Source organism: Halichoerus grypus, chromosome 11 (assembly GCF_964656455.1).
Source record: "Halichoerus grypus chromosome 11, mHalGry1.hap1.1, whole genome shotgun sequence".
Lineage (NCBI taxonomy): Eukaryota > Metazoa > Chordata > Mammalia > Carnivora > Phocidae > Halichoerus > Halichoerus grypus.
The window spans coordinates 86935766-86949424 of NC_135722.1; the positions used below are offsets into that span (position 1 = coordinate 86935766).

The 13659-nt window shown below is 41.2% G+C and overlaps 1 protein-coding gene across 2 annotated transcripts in view; it reads left to right on the forward strand.

Moving 5' to 3' along the window:
• Positions 1–13659, forward strand: part of PRDM10 (PR/SET domain 10) — a 98432-nt gene that overhangs the window by 64795 nt on the left and 19978 nt on the right. Inside the window, exons 10-13 of one of the 2 annotated variants that reach the window (XM_036086299.2) lie at positions 1816–1945; positions 2670–2912; positions 7977–8324; positions 10006–10161. In XM_036086299.2, coding sequence (XP_035942192.1) covers positions 1816–1945; positions 2670–2912; positions 7977–8324; positions 10006–10161 — 877 coding nt within the window. The remainder of the gene's footprint in view (positions 1–1815; positions 1946–2669; positions 2913–7976; positions 8325–10005; positions 10162–13659) is intronic. The other variant, XM_036086301.2, reaches the window with a different exon arrangement.

Consider the following 13659-nt stretch of genomic DNA (forward strand, 5'->3'; position numbering starts at 1 on the left):
GTTTGTGTGTTTGCTGCCTCTGCTAGACTTCTGAGGGCAAGGACTGTCACATATGACTTGTCTTTATTGCCTAGCATGGGACGTGCGTGACACATGGTATATAAAGATATTTGTTGGCTGGCTATTAAAAAGAAATTTGAGACAATTAGGAAAATTTGACCTTTGACTAGATTTAATAATACTGAGCATAATGGTATTGTGGTATATCCATATCCATATATATATATATATATATATATATATATATATACACATATTTATATGTTCCATATATATATGGAATATATAAAAAAGAGTCCTTATATTGTAGAGACATATTTGTGGAAATATTTGCAGATGAAATGATGGTCTGGGACTTACTTCAAAATAATCTAATGGGTATGTGTGTGTGGGAAACAGCAGGGGGGTGGTGTATGGTGGAATAAAATTAGCCATGAGTAGCTAAGTATTGAAATCAGGTAATGGGTACATTGGGTTCATTATGTACATTGGGTTCTACATTTACCTAGGTTCAGAATTTTCTATAATAAAGAGTCTTAAAAATTCTGGAACAACATATAATTTTTATTAAGTTGCTAAACAGATAAGTGGAGGAATAAAACATGATCTGATCGATTTTATACATATCTCTCACACACATCTTTTTTCTCTTCTCTTCTCTTCTAATTCCAGTATAGTTAATATGCAGTGTTATATTAAGTTTCAGGTGTACAATATAGAGATTCAGCAGTTCCAAATATTACTCAGTGTTCAAGTAAGTGTACTCTTAATCCTCTCACATTCATCTTCTAAAAGAGATTTTAATGATATGCTTTCTGAATTCCTTTATTGAGGAATTTTTATATGCTAGAAATCTATTAAATAAGATAAAATTTACTTGGTGTTTACTAGGCATGTTATGGAACAATTGAGTTAGAAATTTGTTTTGACCTGCCAAAAGCTTATAGCAAAACAAGAAAGTTCTTTTGAATCTAGTTGCATTTCTTGGAAGGAATAGGAAGTGAAGCAAGGGGAAAAGAGGGAAAGAATGGAATCTTGTCTCTAGGAACACGCTTAAGGCTTAGCATGTTCTGTCCTGTCTGCATTTCTCACATCATTTCAGAGATATGTTTGTGCTTACAGAATTTTCAGTAACAAAATGGTGTCAGTGCTCTGAGTTTTTGTTTTTTTTTTTAAGATTTTATTTATTTATTTGACAGAGAAAGAGACAGCGAGAGAGGGAACACAAGCAGGGGGAGTGGGAGAGGGAGAAGCAGACTTCCCACTGAGCAGAGAACCCGATGCGGGGCTCGATCCCAGGACCCTGGGATCATGACCTGAGCCGAAGGCAAGACGCTTAACAACTGAGCCACCCAGGTGCCCAGTGCTCTGAGTTTTTAATAGCTCAGTTTAAGACATCTCTGGGCTATATAGATGGCAAGGATGAGATATTTAGAAAGTGTATATTATCAGGGCGTCTGGGTGGCTCAGTCAGTTAAGCAGCCTACTCTTGATCTCGGGTGGTAGGGTTGAGACCTACATTGGACCCTGCACTCAGCACCTGGAGTCTGCTTGTCCCTCTCCCTGCCCCTCACCCCACTTATGCATGCTTACGCTCTCTCTCTAAAATAAACAAAAAAATCTTTAAAAAAAATCTTTTAAAAAAAGAAAATGCATATTATCAAAATGATTGTTCCCAGTAGAAAAAAGAATCAGAAAAAGTAATAGAATGAGAGGAAATCAAGATTTGGGGCTCATCAGCACCAATGAGGGAAAATATTTGTTAGGGAGTACTGTGTAACCATGAATATTTATAACCTAATCTTTTGTCCCCAGAACAAGAGGCAGAGGAAGGGGACGAGGCAAGAGGCGATTTGGCCCTGGTCGACGGCCAGGACGCCCTCCAAAATTTATCCGCCTGGAAATAGCCAGCGAAAATGGGGACAAATGTGACGATGGGACACAGGTACTGGGGGAGGAAGAACTTGTTAGATGCCTGCTCCGGGGACTTGGAACTATTACCAGGCTTCAATACAAATGCCTCCTGGAGGCTGATGGTCCTGCCATGTCCGCACTTGGCTGCTTGTTAATTAAAGATGACTGGGGGAAGGCAAGAAGAATACGTTTTCAAAAAAACCAGAACGTATTCTTGAATGTTACAACAAAAACCCAACTTTGCTGCCCTCAAGATTTGAAATTGGGGGTGCCTGGGTGGCTCAGTCAGTTAAGTGTCTGACTCTTGATTTTGGTTTAGGTCACGATCTCAGCTCAGGTCGTGATCTCTCAGGGTCATGAGATTGAGCCCCATGTTGGGTTCTGTGCTGGACTGGAGCCTGCTTAAGATTCTGTCTCTTCCTCTCCCTTCCCCCCCCACCAGCCACCAAAAAAAGGAGTTGAAATTGCCCAAAGATATTGTTGGGGGATGCTGTTTAATCAGTTTAAACAGTTAAAATGATCTTATTCCAGAAGAGTTCTCCTGTCGGTCTTCTCCTCATGAAGTGATCTGGAATATCTCCCAGTTTTACATCCTGTGGATAGTTACCTAATCTTGGATAGTTTTCCCAGAAGGAGAACATTTTTTTAAATCTAGAGATTTAAAAAATAAGCAGCAATTCTAAATCTTAGCTGACACTCTCTAGCGCGAGTCTCTATCTAGCTGGGGAAATAATTCCTGGTTATTGCAATTTCAGGACTTGCTACATTTTTCCACCAAGGAGCAATTCGATGAGGCTGAGCCAGCTACTCTGAATGGGCTGGATCAGCCAGAACAGCCCACTCTCCCCATCCCTCAGCTGCCACAGGAAACCCAGCCTTCTCTGGAACACGAGCCAGAAACTCATAGCCTACACCTGCAGCCCCAGCACGAGGAGAGCGCGCTGCCCACCCAGAGCACCCTGACGGCCGATGACATGCGCAGAGCCAAGCGTATCCGAGTAAGTGGGAAGCAGAGCTCCTCCCTCATGAGGTGCTGCCCTTTCTCCAGTCAACTGGCTTTCTAGGTGCCATGTTTTCCCAACTTACTCACCATCTGCTTTGAAATCGTGCATCTAGCCTACCACACACTCAATCCCCTTATCTAGGAATAATGTATTATCTACTTCTCAGTGTCTTTGTGTCCTGTGACAGGCTGGAATGGCTGGTCCTAGATTCCATCAATTTAGTAATGACACAGAAGCCTGGCTTTTGGCAGCTTCTGGACTAGTATAGTTCAAGTAGGATAGCTCTCTGGATCCCTAACCTCACAGATTGGAAATGGGGAAATAAGTGTGTTTAATTATAATAATTATTTACACCGAAGCCACTCTAATCCGTGCCTAATGATGGCTCTCAGATTAATTTCGGGTAAATGAATTTGGTTGTCTACAGTTTCCAAGGGGAGACTGGCAAATGTCATTACTAATCAACGCAAAGGGACCCGTGTCCACGTTGCTGTGGTAGGTACAGTTTACACACCCGGGACAGCTTGAAGTTAAGCACCAGGTTTGGGAGTTGGTCAGTGTTTCACTTCTGTGGCCTGTGTCTGGACTCTAGACCAGGCGGCCACACGGCCTCCGTGGCCTCTAGGTCAGATATGTGTTCCTCTTACCTCACAGATAGCATGGGAGTCTGAGTTAGTTCCTGGAGGGGATGCATGTGGAGAACAATAGGGTTTTGTGGGATAAGCGCATGTGCTGACCGATTTACATCCAGAAAACCATTACTTACACCACTGTCTATGGCAGTGGTATATACTTTTATTGTACTTTATGTGTGGCTAGAAAGAGATTTTTTTGTAAAACTTTCCAGGCTTTACAGTTTCTAGAGAGGTGATTGTTTTAGCTTATGTTTCTTTGGTCTTCTCATTTGCCTACATGTAGCTTATATTTCTCTTGGTCTTCTTATTTGCCTATAGGCTAGAAGGGACCTTGGAAAATAGTCGAGTCCATGCCTTCCTGTAAAAATACATTTAAACATTTATAACTGTATAATAACATTGAAAGGTTGTCAGCACTCTGAGTCTAAGTAGCCTTTATAAGGGTCCTGTGATGGAAACATATAATACTTTTGGCTCCATGTATATTCTTTCAAAAGGCTATGGAAACATACATGAATATAGACCAGAAAGGCAAAAAACTGTGAGTTAAGACCTTCCTAATCCATCATTCTACATTATTTCCCAATCTGCATTTTACTCTTGCTCCATGACTGTCTTTTCTGCTTTGGCCATTCTGATTTTTCACTAAGTCCAGAGAAATGCTTACAAGATTTAATTTTTTTGCAGGAAAAACAAAAACAACCCCAAATGAAAGCCCACACATGTAGTGAAGTTGTGGTTGTACAAGCCTAGTGTAGCTCTGTGTTCGTATCCTTCAGCGCATTGGGTGACTGGTTTGGGTACAAGGTTCCTTGTGTCAAAGCAAAAGCCACGTGCACTTGGCTTTTGGAGGTCAGTCTTAGTTGAGCTCTTGTGTTTTTTCCTCTCACACATTCTAAAAATTAGGGCTATGTATTTTTTCATCTTTTCTATCCAGATTGGTAATGACCAACTGAAGGGAAGTCTTCCAACCCAATTGGTAATGTAACTATTTTTCTCTCCTCTAATGCTGCCTGCTCAGCTGGAGCTGCAGGTAGGTTCGTTTCCTGTGTTCCACACAACAGAACATTATTGAAGTGTTTGCCTGACCTGATGTTCTTTGCGACCTGTACCTACTAAATCCTGGTGGGATCTACAGTAAATGCAAACTAGTTAATGCATAGCCATCTATTTTCAGATAGACTGATAAATAAATTGTGGGTAGCAGATTCCTCCTACCCCAAACGAAGGGTAGGACTAAGTGATGATCTCCAGGATCCTATCCAGTTCTACAACAATTTGGGTGATTTATGGAATGGTAGTGAGATCTGACTATATACTCAGCCCCAGGCTATGGACACAATGCAGTTTTCACATGAGTCCCGTTCTCTAGGGGCCTACAGTCTAATTTGGGAGATAGTGCTCATGTAATGGGTCTTATAGTCAAGGGCTAAATTTGAAAGTGTAGCCTCTAATTGCTATAGGAACTGGGAAGTGAGAAAGGCCAAAGAAAGATGAGAAGGAGTCAGGGAATAGTTCGTGGATGAAGCGAGCCTTAAATGGTCTGGGAGAGAGACAGGAAGAAGGTAGGCTATTTCCAGGGCTGTCGGCCATAGGATCAAAGGCCAGCACATAGGCATGTTCTTGGAATGGTTTTGGGACAGTGCACATCGTAGCTTGACCCTAGCGTGGGGTGCCGGTTGAAGGACAGTGGAGAGTGAGATACGTTGGTAGGGCTAGCCAGCTAAAGGCTTTGAAAGCCAGGTAGAAAACAGGCAGAGAAAAGTTAAAAAAAAAAAGCCAACAAACAAACAGGATTGATTTCCTTTTGGTGTCAAGATCAAAATAATATGAAAAGTGATCAAGAATTAATTTCCCTTAGCTATTAATATCAAACTTTAGAAACATTATAGGTCTTTGTTTGCAAAGAATCTGTTGTCTTAGAATTCATTTCAGTGTGAGTTGAATCCCCCATCACAGATTTTAGCAACCGTAGCATTTTGGCACCCTAGAGTACCTTATGGACCGTATAGTATGGTGTGCCTGGCTGATGGCCACTCAGGGATCAGAAGATCCATAATGGATCCATCTGTGCTACTTCTGCCACTTTGCATGGTTTCTTCTAGAAATGTGTGCCAGCATAGCTCTGAGCTACAGAGCATACCTTAGAGTAGAAGTGGCCTGCAAGTGGGTCAAGGGGTGGGAAAGTTTCAGCACTTTCACTACCTTGTACTGTGTGGATTACATGAGGATCACCAGATCAGAGAAATATGATCTTCAGGGCTCCATGGGAATTAGAAAGACAATAAGAACAAGGTTTGTGGACAGAACTAAGAATGTGGAGCCCAGTGGCTGGTCAGCGATCAAGTGTCTGAGGACACTCAAACTAATCAAAAATGACAGAAGACTTATTAGCATAATAGTCCAAAACAAAACCGAGTTCTAGATTTGGCACCCGAAGAGGAGTGGAATCCCCAGTGGGACCAAGATCAATTGTACATTGTGTCTGCCCTTGGAAACCTTATTGAACTGGATAAAGGAAATGATTCTTACATGTTGAAAGCACTCTAAATCTTGAATGTCTGAATCTCAGGATATTATTTGTTTATTTGCAATATTTCCATTAAGTTTTGAAAGGAGCCAGAATAGTGAGAGCTTTTTTGTAAAATAAATATTTGTTCGGATAGAGTAAAAAGATTGGGTAACTGCTGAACAGTATAATAAAGTGCCAGAAAGCTCTGTGACTGATGTGAGAATGGTCAGCTATTACAGATCTCTGCAGGTGCTATAAAAGAGACTTTGAAAGAATTCTTTTTGTTTTTCATATGAAATACATTTCATTAAATCTGGAGTTTTTATTGAACACTTCCTATGAGCTAAGCTATATTTTAAGGGCTCTAGATACAAAGGAGGATAAAATATAATGCAGTCCTGCCTCAGTCAACTGGGGAAGACAACAGAATTTCTAAATATGTCCTCAAGATAAACGAGTAGGTAAAATATCTCTCCCGGCCCCATTAGAGACCCTGAGGAGGAAGTTTTCAGTCATATAGTGACTGTGTTCAGAATTTTCACTAAAAAAAAAATTATTTTGCTTTTTTCTGAATGATTTTTTTACATTAAATTTAGTTTAGAAGTTGGGGTTAAGCATGGTTCATTGTACCAATAATGCATTAAGATCTCCATTAATCCTTCAGTTACTAGTCCCTTAGTCACACAAGCTCACCCATTCACAGATATATTTTTTGAGGGATTTTTTCCCCCCTCTCATAGCTCTCTAGAGCTTTCCCTCTGGTATTTTGAAGAACCTATGAATGAGTCTTCATTATAGTATAACTAAAACATCGATGCTGTATTCCCTGTGTGAAAGATGATTCTGTTGATCTGCTCTCTGTAGAGCATGAGTTGTTTTTCCAGCGGTAGTGATGAATTTGCACTGAATATCCATATTCTCTCACTTGGATTCCCTATAACAATTGCATGAATTTACAAGATGGCTAATCAGCATTAGAAGTGCAATCTGTGACTGCAAAAAAAAAAAGAGGAAAATTGACTAGTCTAGACAGGGAACAAAGCGATAAGCTTAACTTTGTTAGCATGGCCTTTTAACCAGTGGAACTAACTAGCTACATCAAGAACTTGTCTTCTGCTTTTTCTAAGTAGGAAGTGGTCAAATATACATATTCCATTTATAATGTGTGCTCATATATCTTACCTCATGAATGAACATGTTCATATAAATCTGTATCCTTCATTTCTCTTTCAAGTTCTTTTTCTTAAATTGAGATATAATTCATGGACTATAAAATTCGCCCTTTTGTAGTGGTATTTAGAATATTCTCCAAGTTGTGCAACCATCACCACTATAATTCCAGAACATTTTCATCATCCTCAAAGAAACCTTGTATCCATTGCCTCCTTTCCCAGCCCCTGGCAAGTACTACTCTTCAGTTCTTTTTATATCTTTTTTTTTTTTCCTTAACATTTTAATCAAGCTTTGAATTCTTTTTCTCAAGAACTTCAGCAAGTAACATTTGGCTGACTTGCTCCAACTTCATTCATGCATGTGTGACTTATCACACGTCACTTCTTCTAAATCTCCAATTATTCTACTCAACTCTGGGATTTGTTTTACTATACAAATCCTTTATTGGGAGTACTATTTTGGCTGTTACTTACTTAATTCTTGAAAAAAAAAAACAACCCATACATCCATAAATATTGTAAGACATAAAAAAGGTTTGTCTTTTCAGGGTGAACTTCTTTGGGGATGGCTTCATTTTTAATGTCTTCACCAGGAAAATCTTCTTTCAACTGTGTGTCCCAGAGTTTAATTTCTATGGAAAGTCTGATTGCAGAGATCATCCTCTTTCTCTATAAATGTGCGAGCTGCTTACCCACTTGACCTCCTCGCTAAATAATTGTATTTGTGTGTGTCTTTCAGAATGCAGCTCTTCAGCATCTGTTTATTCGGAAGTCTTTCCGGCCTTTTAAGTGTTTGCAATGTGGGAAGGCCTTCCGTGAAAAGGACAAACTGGACCAACATTTGCGCTTCCACGGGCGGGAGGGGAACTGCCCGCTGACCTGTGATCTCTGTAACAAGGGCTTCATCAGCAGTGCGTCCTTGGAGAGCCACATGAAACTCCATTCAGACCAGAAGACTTATTCTTGCATTTTTTGCCCGGAATCCTTTGACCGCCTTGATTTGTTGAAGGATCATGTGGCCATTCATATCAATGATGGCTGCTTCACATGCCCAACTTGTAAGAAACGATTCCCAGATTTTATCCAGGTGAGTGTCTATTCCTGAGACTCCCGTATGCTTTTCTTCTTTGGTAAAAGAAACTTCGATGTTTGGAAAGTTGGGACTGCCTATCACCTGCATTTTCATCCCGTCCTTGAAACGACGTTACGGTTGAGAATGGTATTTCTTCAATCAAGCTGCTTTGATAAAGATTATCATAACCCTTAATTGTCCAAATCAGACATTGGCATTGAAACATTTAAGTTTTATTACAAGTAACAAATACCCAGATCTGATTGTCATTTTTACAAAGTCTTTCTTAATCTTTGCCAGTACGCTCTACTCATAAAATATAGAGAGCCTGTAGAAGACATGCTCCCATTTCCTGGCCTGGAAACATTTTCTCTCTGCTACTGTGGTATCCTGTCTTGCTTTACTAAGGTCATGCATTTTGGAAGGAAACAAAGAGAGAGTTGGTATATAATATACTTTTGTATCAAGCACTGACCTCCTTCCTTGGACTATATTCTGGAGCAAAATAGGTGAGGATAAATTCCAGAATATTCATGATTTCATTTGAACTTCAAGTGATGATATGCTGCTAGTTCTATGCTAGTCAATGAATAATTAAATATAAATATCTAGTAAAAATATTTTCTCTTTAAAAAGAAAATTACCCAGACAAAAGGAGATCATAGTTCTGCTAGTATGGGGAGTCTTGGTAATTTTATCACTTCACACAAACAATTAGAAAAGTGGTTTATGGCAGAATCTAATGGCAAAAGAGACTCAAAAACAATGAAGCAAAATGTCTTACAGGAATAGTTCTCTACGACTCATTACTTAGCTCTCATCACAGCTCTCCTTCATTGGGTATTTACAGCTAAGAGAATTCAGAGGCCATATTCCTTTATTTAAATTATCCAGAAGTATAGTGAATAAGTTTAAGGAGAAATGATGCTGGTATTGTATCGTTCTCATAAATGGGTAATGTATTTTATATCATCTAATTCATGTCTTTATTCTTCAGAACCTGATTTATTTATTTAAAGATTTTATTTATTTATTTATTTGACAGAGAGAGAGAGCGCGTGCGCACAAGCAGGGGGAGCAGGAGAGGGAGAAGCAGACTCCCCTCTGAGCAGGGAGCACGATCTGGGGCTTGATCCCAGAACCCTGGGATCATGACCTGAGCTGACGGTAGTTGCTTAACCCACTGAGCCACCCAGGCGTCCCTTTCAGAACCTGATTTAATGGAAAGATGTAAAAGGACCAATTACTAAAAGGGGCTAAATTGCTTCTATACATGTTGGAGGCAGAAAAAAGTGAGAAAGAATTTTTTTTTTGTCTTTCTGTGGATAATTTTTACCAAGATTTATTTAAATCCAGAGGAACTCTGCTTAATCTTAAAAAAGGAGAGAGAGAGAGGGAGAAAGAAAAATGGGTCTCATGTGATCAGGGCTTTGAGCAAGCACTCTTTCTTCCTCTTCTTCAGATTATGTGGGAGGTTAAGATTTATAAGGCTTTCTGGCTACTTGTTCTGTTTCTTTGTGACAGGGGTATTGTGTGTGATGGAGGCCAGTCATCAGTCACATTTGATTGGATTACACCGCCAGGTTGATGAAAATCCATGGGAATGCGTTTGGCTCCCTCTAGTGTTGATAAGCCACCATTTGTCCTTCCTTTGGGTGCCCGAGTCCTCTGACTTGTTGGTGTCTTCAACTGCCAGGTGAAAAAACACGTGCGAAGCTTCCACTCAGAAAAGATCTACCAGTGTACAGAGTGCGACAAGGCCTTCTGCCGTCCTGACAAACTGCGTCTTCACATGCTCCGACATTCAGACCGCAAAGATTTCCTGTGTTCCACGTGCGGGAAGCAATTTAAGGTACGGAAGCAGTGAACGGCCTAACGTTGTTCTCACGGCCACCGAAATTATGTCGGGCTAAGGATAAATGCCTGTTCATTTCATCCGTTAATCACCTACTTACAAAGAGCTGAACTTGAGATGCATTTTATGTCTTGTGTTTGACTTAGTTATTATGATAAAATGAAGGAAAAAGCTCACCTTAATATCCCCAAATAATTAATTCAAATTGCCGAATAGAGTAATAACACATCTCCTTAAGAGAATCCAGATGTACAATACGTGGAACTAAATTGCTGTTGAGGAATTCCTAAGAGAACAATACATTTACTTACCAAATCAAGAGATTTTTATTGAGCACTTATTACGTATCAGAGCCTGGTAATTGAGCCCTGAAAGTCTCAGGACTGTCATCTAAGGAAGGAGGGAGATCTGTGGAAATCTGTGGAACACCGAACAGCTTAGGCAACTTTGGGGAATGGTCATGACTCCCAAGGATTAAAATAAGACTTCATAAGTATCAGTAGCCTGCCTGGAATTTAGAAGAAGCAAGGGGAAAACCCCACAGGAGACTCAGGGATAAGAGTTAAACAAGGAAATATGAAACTAATAAATATATACTTCATGGGGAAATCAGATGACTCACATTCAATAAAGAAACACTAGTGAGTGTGATTGTAGGTCATGCTGTCATAGAAACTGGGAAAGACTCAGAGGCTGGAGGGAAAAACTAATTTTAAAAAGATGCATTGTATAGAATGTGGAGATGATAAAGAGATATAGGAAGTAATTTTCAAACTTTAACTGGATGTGTTGTGGAATATAATCCTGCTGGCTTTCAATATACGATAGCACAGTTTAGACCTTTGCAGAGAACTCTAATGTGAAAGCTCTAAATAAGCCTAGGTTCTTTTTTGTTTCTTAATTAAAAAACAACACCAACAATATATCCAAAAGGATCCCTGTCTTATGATGTTAACCGGTTAGCCATCCATCCATCCTACCATTTGATATTTTTTTATCACCTCTTTTGTGCCTGATGCCATTTGAGCACCAGGCATGTGAAAAACCTTGCTCCTTTCATTTTCTCTTTCACTCTCACTAGATGTATTAGGACAGGGTTCAATCAGGGAAGCAAACCCACTGGAGTTATACAGTAAGGGAGTTTCTTACAGGAATAAGAACGTCATCATAGAAGAAGATAGAGAAGCAAGGGTCTGGCAGGAGAGGTTGGAGGATCCGAGAGAAGTCACTAATGCACCCTTCCGCAGCCCTGGTCCGGGTGGACTACGGGAACTTCCCTGGGAACCTGGGGACCCAGGCACCTCCAGCGGGCTCATGAAAGAGAGCCGGCGCTGACCATGGAGGAATGCTGCTGCCTGAGGCGGTGGACACCCAGCTGCCTGTGGCGCCTGCCCTCGGCAAGAGAACTGGTGGCTGAGTGGGAGCCAGCGAGGGTGAGCGGGGCTATCCCGGCGCCCCTGCCCCTGGCCCACAGAACATCATGGCCACTGCTTCATTCCCGTCTTCCAGTCTGGCGTGAGCCTCTCTTCGCGAAGACTGAGAACCACACTAGGAACGGGAGCCATGTAAATACAGTTAGTTCCCCTTAGCCAAGGTGACGCAGTACAAAAGCACAACGTATCTGCAATTCACTTTTCAGACTATAATGAGTTATTTTTCTAGAGAACAAATTTGATGTCATGGGCCTTTAATTTTAATAGCCTCTTAGATAGAATCCAAAGTGCTTATCACTTAAAAGTCACCACAAGGGGCACCTGGCCGGTTCAGTCAGTAGAGCATGCAACTCTTGATCTCAGGGTCATGAGTTCAAACCCCACGTTGGGCATAAAGCTTACTTAATTAAAAAAAAAAAGCCACCACAAAATCTGGCTTCCGTAACAGAATGTAGAGAGTTGTCAACTCACTATGTTGTACACCTGAAACTAATGTAATATTGTGTGTCACCCAAACTCTAGTTAAAAACAGAACCTGGGGGGCGCCTGCGTGGCTCAGTCATTAAGCGTCTGCTTTCAGCTCGGGTCATGATCCCAGGGTCCTGGGATCGAGCCCCACGTCGGGCTCCCTGCTCCGCAGGAAGCCTGCTTCTCCCTCTCCCACTCCCCCTGCTTGTGTTCCCTCTTTTGCTGCCTCTCTCTCTGTCAAATAAATAAATAAAATCTTAAAAAAGCAAAAAACAAAAAGCAGAACCTGGCTCCCAATTACCTCTGCAGTTCTGCCTTCCCCTTTGTACTCTGCTCCACTGAGCTATGTGGTTTACTGCAGTGTGGCATGCTGTCTCTCCTGGGGGCTTTTCATCTGTTCTCCTTCACAACCCCCCACTTGAAATACACTTTCAGACTCTCTCATCATTCCACCTGGCTGATGTCACTTCGTACAGAGGCATTTCTTGATGCCCCCCCCCCCAACTGGATTAAGTGCTTCTCCTATGTATTCCCATAGGACCCTTTACTTGTGACCCTGTTGTAGCACTTCTACTGAATTGTAACTGTCCTACTACAAGCTTCAAAAGGTAGGACCTTTTGACTTTCAGGAGCTCTCAGTTTAAAGAGGAAATTTGACATGTGCATTAAAAATTATTACTGCTCCTGGGGTGCCTGGCTGGCTCAGTCAGAAGAACATGTGACTCTTGATCTCAGGGTCATGAGCTTGAGACCCATGTTGGGTGTAGAGATTACTCAAGTAAATAAAACTTCAAAAAAATTATTACTGCTACTGTAATAGAGAAAAAAAATGCCACAAGCAGGATTCACTCTGATTTGGGGTGTAGGTGACACTTGAATTCCCTAAAGGGTGGGGAAGAGTTAGCCTGCTAGAGAAAGGGATGGGAGGAGGAGGGGGAGAGGGGTAAAGTGCCGGAGTCCAGCTGCAGCCGGGGTGGGTCTCTCGTAGGAAAGGATGGTGTCGGCGAATGAGGAGACACAGACACAGGATCAGGGTGCAAGCATCTCCTCCTGACAGCCTCGTAGGAACTTTATTTATATGTTAGGATATTTTTGTTTTTCCAAATCTTAGATCATTTTCTGGATTACAGCCATAGCCTTCTTTCATTTTTCCTTTGTAATGATTAACATGACCTTTATTGATTTCCGCTTATTGGCTTTCGCTAAAACTAAAAAACAGTACGCAAAGAGAAAGGTGCTAGACAGAGCGTGACCGTTTTGTTATTTTGTTCTATAGAAACTAATTCTTCGTGGAATTAGTTTCATTATGATTGCTTAGATAGGCGTAACTAAGATGAGTAGTCACTTTATCATGAAACCCCAGAAATATTCCCACAATTATAAAGATTGCCATAAACAAAATGAAAGAGAAGAGCAGGAGCCAGCGGTGGAGTCTCCTGTTTTCAGGATCGTCCCCCATACTTGGACTTTGTCAAACAGCATGAGTAGCATGGCTCGTGCCAGTAAAGACGCTCCAGGGGCATTTTACAGCTGGGCTGAACTAAGGCCTAGGCAGCGGGCATGGAGAAGAGGGTCCATATTCAAGACAAACATC